The sequence below is a fragment of the Macaca nemestrina genome, chromosome 14 (genome assembly GCF_043159975.1).
Source record: "Macaca nemestrina isolate mMacNem1 chromosome 14, mMacNem.hap1, whole genome shotgun sequence".
In the NCBI taxonomy this organism is placed as follows: domain Eukaryota; kingdom Metazoa; phylum Chordata; class Mammalia; order Primates; family Cercopithecidae; genus Macaca; species Macaca nemestrina.
This window is the reverse complement of record NC_092138.1, coordinates 83955916-83968460: the sequence shown is the minus strand read 5'-3', so window position 1 is coordinate 83968460 and position 12545 is coordinate 83955916. Positions and strand designations below refer to the sequence as shown.

The following is a 12545-nucleotide window of genomic DNA, read 5'->3' as shown; positions in this document are numbered from 1 at the left end:
GATGGTTATATGGAGGATGAGGATCTGCTTGGTATGAGCACAGTTGTTGGAGCCTGAGGAAAATCTGGCCATCAGCAAACCACACCCTGAGTCTTTCCAAAGAGAAAGCTGGGCTTTTGCCCTTTTGGCCCATGACTGGTAGATTTACACTGCAGATCAAAGGTCTCTCTCAACAATCAAATTACTTCCAAGAAACCACAGACCTTTAAAAATAAGGACTAGTGACTTCATACAGGCTAGTAAAAATACTTTGGCTACAGCCCTTCACATATGTATGCTTGGGTATACACACACACAGGTGGAGCTCAATAAATGTGGAATGATTAGGTATTGATCAGCAGTATTTACTACATGAGTTAAGTCCAGACACACCATCTACCAATCAGCAATTCAAATTTCCATGCCCAGTATCAGGCAGCCAGCCCACCAGGCAATATTTCCTTAGCTTAAAGCAGAGATTCTCAAAGTGTGGTCCCTTGTAACATGAGCAGGAACTCAGAAGTGCCACTCTGGGGGCTTTAGGGTTGAGGCCCAGCAGTCAGTGTTTTAACAAGCCCTACAGGTGATTTTGATGCACACTAAAGCTTGAAAATCACTGTTTTAGAGGCAGACATGCGAAAACGGTAATGGAAAAAGTAATTCGAACTCTTTTGCTTCACTTCAGCTGGGACAAACCAAGGTATCAAGCCAAAGTAAACTGCGAATGGTTTTATTTAAAAATACCTATTTCTATTTTCTAAAACTGATTGTCATTTTTTGATTGGCAAGTTCATGCTAATCAAAGTGTTAAGTGGGAATGCAGGTTGATGAGTCAGCCATCCAAGAATACACACTCTGCAAGCTCTAAGCCTGTATTTAGTCTGAAACCACCCCTCTGCACACTACTAAAATTTTGGTATAATGCATCACATCTGGACAAAGGCACAATGTATTTCCCACTCATTGAATCCAAAAACTGGACCTTGTTTTCTTTTTGTTTGAGATGGAGTTTCACTCTTGTTGCCCAGGCTGGAATGCAATGGCGCCATCTTGGCTCACTGCAACCTCCACCTCCTAAGTTCAAGTGATTCTCCTGCCTCAGCCTTCTGAGTAGCTGGGATTACAGGCGCCCGCCACCATGCCCAGCTCATTTTTGTATTTTTAGTAGAGACGGGGTTTCACCATGTTGACCAGGCTAGTCACGAACTCCTGTCCTCAGGTGATCCAGCCTGCCTTGGCCCCCTAACGTGCTGGGATTACAGGCGTGGGCCACTGTGTCCGGCCCTGGACCTTATTTTCTAATGTTAAGTTTGAGTTCTGGGTTTAGTTGGGCAAGAATTTCCCTCAGCTGCCATCAATCCTGGCTGAAGTTAACCCCTTTCCATCGCTGACCCAGGGAAAAAAACTACCAAATTTACTTACTATCTGTTAAAAATTCAAAAAGGAAGCAGATGATCAAGTCATTGAACAAAAAGCTACATGGATTAGACAAGAACATATAACATGGCTCTAAGATGATGGAGAAGGAAAAGACATTTCATGGGTGGCTTCTCCTTAAAAGAAATGGGAAACTCAGCTTATTAGAAAAAACAATTTGGGAGGTTACTACTTTAGCTCAGAGACTGTAAACTAAACCTCTGTTGAGCAGGAGGTGTGTGTGTGTGTCTGTGTGTGTGTGTGTGTGTGTGTGTGTGTGTGTACGTGCACAAAGAGGAGCAAGAAGGGATGATTGGAGCAGGAAATCACGTCTTCAAGTCTTGAACAGCTTCCCACTGCAATCGATAAGGCCACGCCAGAGTTTGACATCAATGGCAATGCTCTGTGATGTCCACTACCACTGCCTTCTTCCAGCTGAAGAGGAAGTATCCTGTACCGGCCCCTGCTGCTACTGCAATGCAGAGGTACCCGTTGTAGGTCATGAAGATAAGCATGAGGAAGTAGCTTATGACCACCTGGATGATGTGCAGCACTGTTTGCAGGAGGTGAGGAAAGCTCAGCATCTGCTGCCTGGAGAGTAAACAGGGACACAACAATCAGGGACTCCTAGGAGTTCTGCAGATCAGGAGAAAGAGGGAAGAGCTCTTGCCATGAGCTCAGCTGGAACTGGACAGCCACTCTGGCAACTCATGGGTACTTGAATGTTCTTTGATTGGTCCATGGAAATGAAACAGCACAGGGCTGTCAGGCTTATAAACATTGGTCAGATATGGCTGTGAGGAGGAACCCTTTTCCGGAGAAGGAGAAAAGGACGAGCAGTAATCTAGACTTATCTCCACCTTAGATCCTGAAAGGGAAGCGTAAACCCTCTCCCGCTCATCTGCCCGAATGTTTTTAGGTTTCCCACCTTTGTAAAGTTTACATTCTACAAACACGGAAACAGAGGCTGGGGGTGGTGGCTAATGCCTTTAATCCCAGCACTTTGGGAGGCTGAGGTGGGCTGATTGCTTGAGCTCAGGAGTTTCAGACCAGCCTGGGCAACATGGCAAAACCTTGTCTCTACAAAAAATAAAAAAAATTAGCTGGGTGTTGTGGCTCATGCCTGTAGTTCCAGCTGCTTGGGAGGCTGAGGTGGGAGGACCACTTGAGTCTGGAAGGCAGAGGTTGCAGTGAGTGAAGATCGTGCCACTGCACTTCAGCCTGGGCAATAGAGGGAGACCCTGTCTCCAGAAAAAAAAAAAAAAAAAAATAGAATTGAGGGTTGGGTAGTATAGAAGAAATTACTTAATTAGGGATAAGGAGCCCTGGCTATTCATCCCCTGTGCCACCTTAGGTAGGTCACAATCCTTCTGGGCCTCAGTAAGCTCATCAGTACAATGGAAATAAATAACACTGCTTGTTTGAAAGCAGGATGTCGGTCTATAGGATTTCTTAAGGTCCAATTTGGTTTTAAGACTTACATTTTTATTAAAACAATCTCAAAAAACATTTGCCAATCCACGGGAAAAACCAATAATCACCCAAATACTTTCTTCGACAGAACACAGAAATTAATACAGTCTTATATTGTAAACAAAAAGAGGACAGAGCTGACTAGGTGTAATTTTATAGAATCAACTGCAATCTGCCATTCTTTTATATCTTGACCTGAATTTCTTAACTTGTTCATTATTATTTTGGTAAATATTTTAAAATATGGATTCTTCACTTCCCTTCTTCTGAAGTGGCCAATACCTACAACTCAGAACAAACATTCATATTTGCAGAAGACTTCCTCTCATTCCTCCTTTGGCCTGCTCATGACCTACAACCCAAACCTCTAAGGACAGTTTTGATCAAGGTCATACAGAACTCCTAACTCAAGAAGAGGGCTGCTGCTGATCACATAGCTGCACTTTGCTGCTTAACTGATCAAGCTCTTTAGGACTTCATCTGGATCTGTTCAGTTCTTACCCAACAGTTTTGTGTGTCTCCATAAGGATGGTTCCATTTGGTCCTGGGACAGGCATGGAATTGTAGCGAATGCTGACTTGTGACTTACGCAGCAGGCTCTCTCGGGCTATCTTGAGTCCTTCATAGAACATTGCTAGTAAAAACACTGCCACAAAAGCTCCAGCCATTTCTAAGTATGGAAGGAAAATATGGTGGTACTGTCAAACATGTGCAAAATCATTAGCCAATGTGCTGTCCAGCTAGAAAGACACACAGAAAAAATGCTACTCTCAGTTTTTGAAGACATTATATTATTCCCTCTTCTCTTGCCCAGATAGGAGAACAGCTAAGATGGTGTAACTGAAAACTATTGCCTCTGCCAATAACATGTTTACTTTTTGATTAAGATAAGAAAAAAAATCAGAACAACAATAACCTTTTGGTCAGACTGCTTGATGTCATTAAATTAGGTTTGTTACACTGAAACACACAATGTAGAATATTCCTGAATAGGCATTTCAATTCTAAGTCTTTCACACTGGGAAGTGTTGGTAATGACATAAATGTATTCAAACTGCTAATTTAACACGTTACCTGAACGAAATGCTCTCCTTCTTCCCAAAACAAATTGATTTTATGGCTCCAAAGAGACATCTGGTACCTAAGGCAGTCCAACTGACTACTGAGTTTGCGCAAGTTAAATTTAAAGTATACCATACAACATAATAGACACAAAGAGATGGGTAATCATCTACCTCAAAACTAGGAGTGACTAAGATGGGCCATGCCAAGAATCAGGAAGGATGTGGGCCATAGTTTGGTAGACTAAAAGAACACTGGTCTAGGTAGCTCTGGAAGGTCTGGGTCCTTGTCCTAGCTCTGACATATTAACTCTATGATTGAGGGCAAGTCATTTCACTCTTTGTGGCACTTAATTTATCGTAAAATTGAAGTATTATATTAGAGCAATAGTTTTAAACTTAGAGTTATTTTGTGGTATTTAACTTGACTTAGTCTTATGTCCAGGACTAATAACTTATTAAATAAGTAAACACTCTGAGGCCAGGCATGGTGGTTCATGCCTGTAATCCCAGCACTTTGGGAGGCCGAGGTGGGTGGATCACCTGAGGTCAGGAGTTTGAGACCAGCCTGGCAAACACGGCAAAACCCCGTTTCTACTAAAAATACAAAAATTAGCTGGGCATGGTAGTGGGTGCCTGTAACTCTAGCTACTTGGGAGGCTAAGGCAGGAGAATTGCTTGAACTTGGGAGCAGAGATTGCAGTGAGCCAAGATAGCTGCCATTGCACTCCAACCTGGGTGACAAGAATGAAACTCCATCTCAAAAAAAAAAAAAAAGTAAACACTCTGGAAAAGAATGAAAGAAAATGGATTGCAAAAGACTTCTATCTGGTATCTAAATTATTTTTTAGAGCTCCAAAACATACAGGTTAGTTAACAGAGGTTTACCAGAGGACCAAAAAAGTACTGTGTTTCCTACCTTCTAGGTAGGAAATAGGAACCAAGATGGTTATGCATCATTACCATGTTGACTCAGTAGTTAGGACAGAAACAGGTGCTGGACTTCCAAATTATTTGTCACTGTCTCTCATGTGACTATCACCTTCCAGCACTACCTGATGGCTTACTCACCTCCAGCTGTATTGATCACCAAACCGGAAAACAGTAGTTCCACATTCTTAAAGCCAAAGTAGAAGGTCATAGGCTGCCAGAAAACCAAAACAAGTCAGTTAGAGATGAATGAAAATTCTAAATGAGAATTTGGGGCAAAGAAGCTTAGAACATTTAAAAGTAGAAGATCTGGATAGTAAGAAGAGGCACTCACGTGAGTGGGAAGCCCTCATTTTAGTGTTACTACCACAGGCACCGAGCATGAGTACTCTACTGGGCCCCCACCATCAACATTTATCTTTCTTTCTTTTTTTTTTTTTTTTTTTTGAGACAGATTCTCTCTCTGTCACCCAGGCTGGAATGCAGTTGTGAGATCTCAGCTCACTAAAACCTCCACCTCCCAGGTTCAAGCAATTCTCCTGCCTCAGCCTCCCAAGTAGCTGGGACTACAGGCACATGCCACCATGCCTGGCTAATTTTTTGTATTTTTAGTAGAGACAGGGTTTCACCGTGTTAGCCAGGATGGTCTCGATCTCCTGACCTCGTGATCCACCTGCCTCCACCTCCCAAAGTGTTGGGATTACAGGCATGAGCCACTGCGCCTGGCCAACTTTTGTCTTTCTCTCTTTTCCACACAAGGCATAAAGACCAGAACTTAATTCAGAAAAGAGTCGATTTTAGACGGGACTACCAAAGAAAGAAGCCTAAAATCTTGGTTCTGGTGTGACTCTGTAAGTAGCCTGCCATGTAATCTTGGGCAAATTACTTGCTTGGGTCTGCTTTAGTTATCCTCACTGGTAAACTGACCTTTAAAGATAATAAGCTTCCAACACTAAAATTCCATTATTTCTATTACCCAAGTGGGTGGGAAAGGGCCTGCATTGCCCCTCCTATGGCACTCACCATCATCATCATGTGGCTGTCTCCTCCACCATGGGGGTGTGAGGCTGAAGTGGCTGGGTGATGGTGAGAAGGTTGCATGGTACTGTTGGAGTCCATATAGCTCATCCCCATATGGTGGGAATGATCCATTTTTTCCAGGAAAAGTTGAGAGTCAGCAGAAGATTCTTTTAAGAGAAAGAATTATATATAATAATTTAAGGATATAAAAATCTTGTTTCTTTTTTTTTTTAATTTTTAGAGATGGAATCTTGCCATGTTGCCCAGGCTGGAATGCAATGGCTATTCACAGGCATGATCCCGCTACTGATCAATACAGGAGTTTTGACCTGCTCCATTTCTGACCTAGGCTGGTTCACCAGGCAACCTGGTGGTTCCCTGCTCCTGGGCTTGTTTCTTGGTAAATACTTTGTCTATATGGAATTTGTCTAATAAATGAATGCTCTCCTGGCATCTTTACTCAGAATTATTTTTCATAATCTACAGATGGAGAGAGAAGGAATTCATGCTAATAGCGATCACTTTTGGAGACTGTAGCAGAAAGGGTTTACATGTAGGGCTACAGATGCCTAATCCTTCCTTATTCTGCAGAATTGTTCCTTTTTTTTTTTTTTTTTTGAGACAGGGTCTTGCTCTGTCACCCAGGCTGGAGTGCAACTCACTGCAGCCTCAACCTCAGCCTCCTAAGGAGGTAGAATCACAGGCCTTAGCTTAGTCCACCACCACCACCATGCCTAGCTAATTTTTTGTTTTACGGTACAGATGAGGTCTCATGTTGCCCAGGCAGGTCTCAAACTCTTGAGCTCAAGCAATCCTCTTGCCTTGGCCTCCCAAAGTGTTGGGATTACCCATGTAAGCCACTGTGTCCAGCCAGTATAGTTCCTTTAATAGGTATTGCTTAATATATGTTCAAACTTAAATATTAGATAAGGAGAAGAAAAGCAGCTTCTTTGGATTGCAGGAAACAGACAATCTGTATTAAGATACAAATGAACGCCGTTAATGAAATTTAACTGCTTTAAGGCTTTCTAATCATAAATGTCAGCAGATGAAAAGCAAGGACTTCAGATAAGTCACCTAATTGGGATGGCCTGTGCCTAATCTGGATATTTTGATTACATTTTCACATACAGGACAACCAGCCTTCAGCTAATTTAAATTCGAAGAAAGGTCTACTGTGGCCCTAGGCAAGCAATGTGCTCAGACTTTAGATATAATTTCAATCCTACCAGGACATTAGAGTGAAGAACATGAAAAACAAGGTATAAATTGGATACTCTATATTAAATTAAGTCCAGACAACTGCAAATTCAGCCTTGTTTCTTTACTACCACATCACTGTATTGCTGCAAAAGTCATCTAAGACATAAACCAAGGAGCAATAATTCCCTTTTCTTTAAATTTTTTTTTTATTTTTGAGACAGAGTTTTGTATTGTTGCCCAGGCTAGAGAACAGTGGCGTGATCTTGGCTCACTGCAACCTTCACCTCCTGGATTCAAGCGATTCTTGTGCCTCAGCTGCCTGAGTAGTTGGGATTACAGGTGTGTACCACCACACCTGGCTAATTTTTTAATTTTTAGTAGAGATGGGGTTTCACCATGTTGGCCAGGCTGGTCTCGAACTCCTAAGCTCAAGTGATCTGCCCGCCTCAGTCTCCCAAAGTGCTGGGATTATAGGCTTGAGCTACTGTGCCTGGCCCAGAAGCAATAACTCCTATAGCTAGAGTTGGAGTGGGAGAGTGGGAAGCTGGGGTGTGTGGAAGGGAAGGTGTTGATGGATTCTCTTTATGTGTCCCTCAACTCCAGTCTGTGGAAGAAAAAGTGGTTTTAAAAATTCCAAGTAGGTATTCGTGTTCATGAAACCAAGTATACTTTTCATTATTCATGCACTCAATAAATATTTATCAAGCTCCTATTACATACCAAACTCTAACCTAAGTGCTAATAATTCAACAGTGAATATGACAAACAAGGTTCCTAATAGGGAGAGAAACAATAAACACAATTTCATGTTGTGAAGGAAATAAGCTGAGAAATAAGACACAATTACTAAGAGGTAAAGAAGAAATTGGCTAGGTGCGGTGGCTCATGCCTGTTATCCCAGCACTTTGGAAGGCTGAGGCGGGCAGATCACTTGAGGCCAGGAGTTCGAGACCAGCCTGGCCCAACATGATGAAACCCCATCTCTACTTTAAAAAAAAAAAAAGCAACAAAAATATTAGCCAGGTATGGTGGTGTGCACTTGTAATCCCAGTTACTCGAGTGGCTGAGGCATGAGAATCACTTGAACTTGGGAGGTGGAGGTTTCAGTGAGTCAAGGTTGCACCACTGCACTCCAGCCTAGGTGACAGAAGGAGACTGTCTCAAAAAAAAAAAAAAAAAAAAAAAAGACTGTAGGTAGGAAATTTATATCGATTCAGGGAGCTATCTATTTATCTATTTTCTCCTTGTTAACTCCTACCCCATGGTTCTATGACAGCTGGCTTAAGAAATAGGTTCTTATTTCTAGTGAAGGATAAGGCAAAGCATCAGGTAGGCATAATCAAAGATCCCCTTTCATGCCAGACACTAGATTATTTTATAATTATAGAGCTTGACAGTGAAACCCCGTCTCTACTAAAAATACAAAAATTAGCAAGGCATGGTGGCATGCGGCTGTAATCCCAGCTTCTCAGGAGGCTGAGGCAGAGAATTGCTTAAACCCGGGAGGCGGAGGTTGCAGTGAGCAGAGATCATGCCGCTGCACTCCAGCCTGGGCAGCAAAGCAAGACTCCATTAAAAAAAAAAAAAAAAATTACAGAGCTCAACAATCTGGTATTATTGATACCATTACCATAAAGAGATTAGATTGGAGGTATAAAAACATACATAACAGGGTCTTTGTCTACAACATTTTTAAAGTAAACACGAAAAAATACAATGCACAATAAAAGACCACGCTCAAAGTGTCAATGATGGGACAAATGGCAGGTGGGCAGCTGTTTTCAGATAAAGAGGTAATCACGGTAGGATGGAGAGATCACTGGCATCTGAGTGATCATAAATTATGATATTGAACCAAACAAATGCAGTAAGAATGAAAAGACTTTCGCTAGCCAGGAAGACTATTAACACATCCTTATAAAAAGATAAAGGCAGAAGACACAAATACTGTTCTCTTCCAATAAGAGTCTGAAAAATGATTATAGCATAAGAAAACCATAAAGGATTATTTCATTCCATATTATCAATATGAATCGTGGTCAGGAAGAGGCAATGAATATTTGCAAGAGTGCCTTCTTAAGACCAAAGGAAATAAAGAAATGAACATGGAGTCTTTCCTCAAGGAGCTTTAAGGCTAAAAGCTAGAAAGGGAAACTGAACAGTCATAATTTTCATTTTGGGATATAAGATAACATGTAAAGGACTGTTAAAAAAGCAAGACTAGGCCAGGCGCAGTGGCTCACCCCTGTAATCCCAGCACTTTGGGAGGCCGAGGTGAGCGGATCACCTGAGGTCAGGAGTTTAAGACCAGCCTGACTAAAAACCCCGTCTCTACTGAAAATACAAAACTTAGCCAGATCTAGTGGCAGGCACCTGTAATCCCAGCTACTTGGGAGGCTGAGGCAGGAGAATCACTTGAACCCGGGAGGCAGAGGTTGCAGTGAGCCAAGACTGTGCCATTGCACTCCAGCCTGGGCAACAGACTGAGACTCCATCTCAAAAAAAAAAAAAAAAACAACAAAAAAAGACTATAGTACCACAAACTACCTAAAAGTTGTAACCCTGATGATTTCCTTGATGAACTTTCATAACATTAATTATTACCATGAACTAATTTCGAAGACCCACAGGTTCTTAATTATTCAGGCCCCTCATTATCAATTAAGAGAAATCTACTCAATGATGACACATTATCAAATCCCTTCAGACATATCAGTGACTCAGGACAAGGTATATACAAATTTCCAGAAAACCTTTCAAAGTATGCACCTGTTTTGAAGTGTCATCTGTGCAGGATATATTTCACATCCAAATATACTAGGAGATAGAACAAGAGCAGAATCTACTTGCTCTCACTGTCAGTAGACAATGGATGTAATGTAATGGAATTCTATGCAAGGCTTACCCAATGGTGTATGAATAGGAAGGTACAAAGCTGTTGGAGATTACTATATAAACATACACTGTAGGCTCAAACACAAACCAATCCTGATAAGTCCTTAAGCTCACTAAAAGCTTTATTTTAGGAAAAGATCCCATGGGAATATGCAAAGCTAAATGACATCAAAAAAGGAAAAACTTACAAATTAATTATTAAAGCATAATAAATGAAAGTGATTATATTTTTTTATCTTCCCACTTAAATTTTCAGTGATGTGCTGTATGTATTTGGATAACTTATCTTCTAAAGCAATCAAACACACCTAACCCATTCTCTCTAGAATAGAAATTCAACTTATAGGAGGTAAACTACCATTGGTTCTTTTTAGCCTGTTCCTTTGGTAGCTTTAATCTAAGATGACTCAAGCTCAGCTGCTTCCAAAATAAAAATGGGTATTGATGTAAAAATAAGTTAAAATCCAGGGTCATAGCAATCTTTTTTTTTTTGGAGATGGAGTCTCGCTCTGTCACTCAGGCTGGAGTGCAGTGGACGGATCTCAACTCACTGCAAGCTCCGCCTCCCTGGGTTCACGCCATTCTCCTGCCTCAGCCTCCTGAGTAGCTGGGACTACAGGCGCCCGCCACCTCGCCCGGCTAGTTTTTTGTATTTTTTAGTAGAGACGGGGTTTCACCGTGTTAGCCAGGATGGTCTCCATCTCCTGACCTCGTGATCTGCCCGTCTCGGCCTCCCAAAGTGCTGGGATTACAGGCTTGAGCCACCGCGCCTGGCCGGTCACAGCAATCTTTGCTCTACTTTTTTTTTTTTTAGATGGAGTCTCACTCTGTCGCCCAGGCTGGAGTGCAGTGGTGCGATCTTGGCTCGCTGCAACCTCCACCTCTCAGGTTCAAGCAATTCTCCGGCCTCAGCTTCCCTAGTACCTAGGATTACAGGCATGTGCCACCATGCCCAGCTAATTTTTTATTTTTAGTGGAACCGGGTTTTACCATTTTAGCAAGGCTGGTGTTGAACTCCTGACCTCAAATGATCTGCCCACTTTGGCCTCCCAAAGTGCTGGGATAACAGGCATGAACCACCATGCCAGGCCAAATTTACAAATTATTTGTAAAGAACAATACTGTCTAAATCTGTTTTGTATGGCTATAACAGAATACCTCAGGCTGGGTAATTTACAAAGAAAAGAGGTTTATTTGCCTCATGATTCTGGGGACTGGACAGTCCAAGAGCATGGTGCCAGCATCTGCGGGGCTTCTGGCAGAGAAGCAGAAAGGCAGGTGGGCATGTGCAAAGAGATATGGACTCACTTTACAGCAACCCAATCTTGCAGGAACGAATCCATTCCTGTGAAAGCAATAACTCACTCGCTCCTGAGAGTGGACATTAATTTACTCATGAGGGTGGATCCCTAATGACCCAAATGCCTACCGGCTCTCACCACTGTTACAAATACTAACCAAAAAAACGTGAATATGTAACTCAGGGACAGAACTGAAAAACAAACAATAAAAAAACCCTTAGGATTCCTAACCTTTAATCTATGATAAAATCCACCTACAATATTTTATTTACCAAGTTGAGCTTATAACTAGGGTAGAAAGATTAGAATTACTGTGACCAGGTGTGGTGGCTCACGCCTGTAATCTCAGCACTTTCGGAGGCCGAGGAGGGTGGATCACCTGAGGTCAGGAGTTCGAGACTAGCCTGACCAACATAGTGAAATCCCATCTCTACTAAAAATATAAAATTAGCTGGGCATGGTGGTGCATGCCTGTAATCCCAGCTACCTGGGAGGCTGAGGCAGGATAATCGCTTGAATCCAGGAGGTGGAGGTTGCAGTGAGCGAAGATCCTGCCATTGCACTCCAGCCTGGGCAATAAGAGCGAAACTCCATCTCAAACAATAACAACAACAACAACAACAACAACCACCCCCAAAACAAAGAAAGATTAGAATTACTGTACTGCCCTTTCATTTACTTTTTTTTTTTTTTTGCCAATTGAGGTACACTAGTTTTCTTTAACATAATTCAAAATAGTTCAATACTGGAGAGTCACCTTTGCATTAAAATAATGGAATGACAGGATTTAACTACATAACTGAACACATCTATACAAAGAATTTGGAAGGTGAAGGTGAATTTTAAAAGAAAAGGAAGGTGATCTGATTGTATGTCCTGGGAAAGTTACTTAGCCATTCTGGAGCTGGTCTCCAGCCTATACAACTTGGAGGATTCTTGGGAGGATTATATGAGATAACATACATAAAGCATCTACCAAAGTGCCCGATAAATGGCAGTTATTATCATTATGTGGAAGATTAGGGGATAAAAGACCTTGCGTAGGGAAAATCCAATGAGTGAACTTCGTGGGAGAAGGCATTAGTCAAAATATTAGCTGGGTTTCTCTCCCCACTTGACTTTATTAAGACAACCCTTGACTTGTCTGTTAGCTTCTCTCCTACAAAGTATGCGAGTCAAGACTACTTTCAAGACTGGGCACAGTGGCTCACGCCTATAATCCCAGCACTTTGGGAGGCCGAGGTGGGAGGATCACTTGAGGTCAGGA

At 42.0% G+C, this 12545-nt stretch overlaps 1 protein-coding gene across 1 annotated transcript in view; it reads right to left on the bottom strand.

Annotated features, from left to right (window-relative positions):
• Positions 1-693: 693 nt before the first annotated feature.
• LOC105487053 (solute carrier family 31 member 1) overlaps positions 694-12545 on the bottom strand; it is a 38407-nt gene continuing 26555 nt past the window's right edge. Inside the window, exons 2-5 of the mRNA XM_011750324.2 lie at positions 5883-6046; positions 5001-5073; positions 3370-3538; positions 694-1986 (exon numbers count right to left, since the gene is read on the bottom strand). Of these exons, the coding sequence (XP_011748626.1) occupies positions 1785-1986; positions 3370-3538; positions 5001-5073; positions 5883-6011 (573 nt within the window). The 5' untranslated portion in view covers positions 6012-6046 and the 3' untranslated portion in view covers positions 694-1784. The remainder of the gene's footprint in view (positions 1987-3369; positions 3539-5000; positions 5074-5882; positions 6047-12545) is intronic.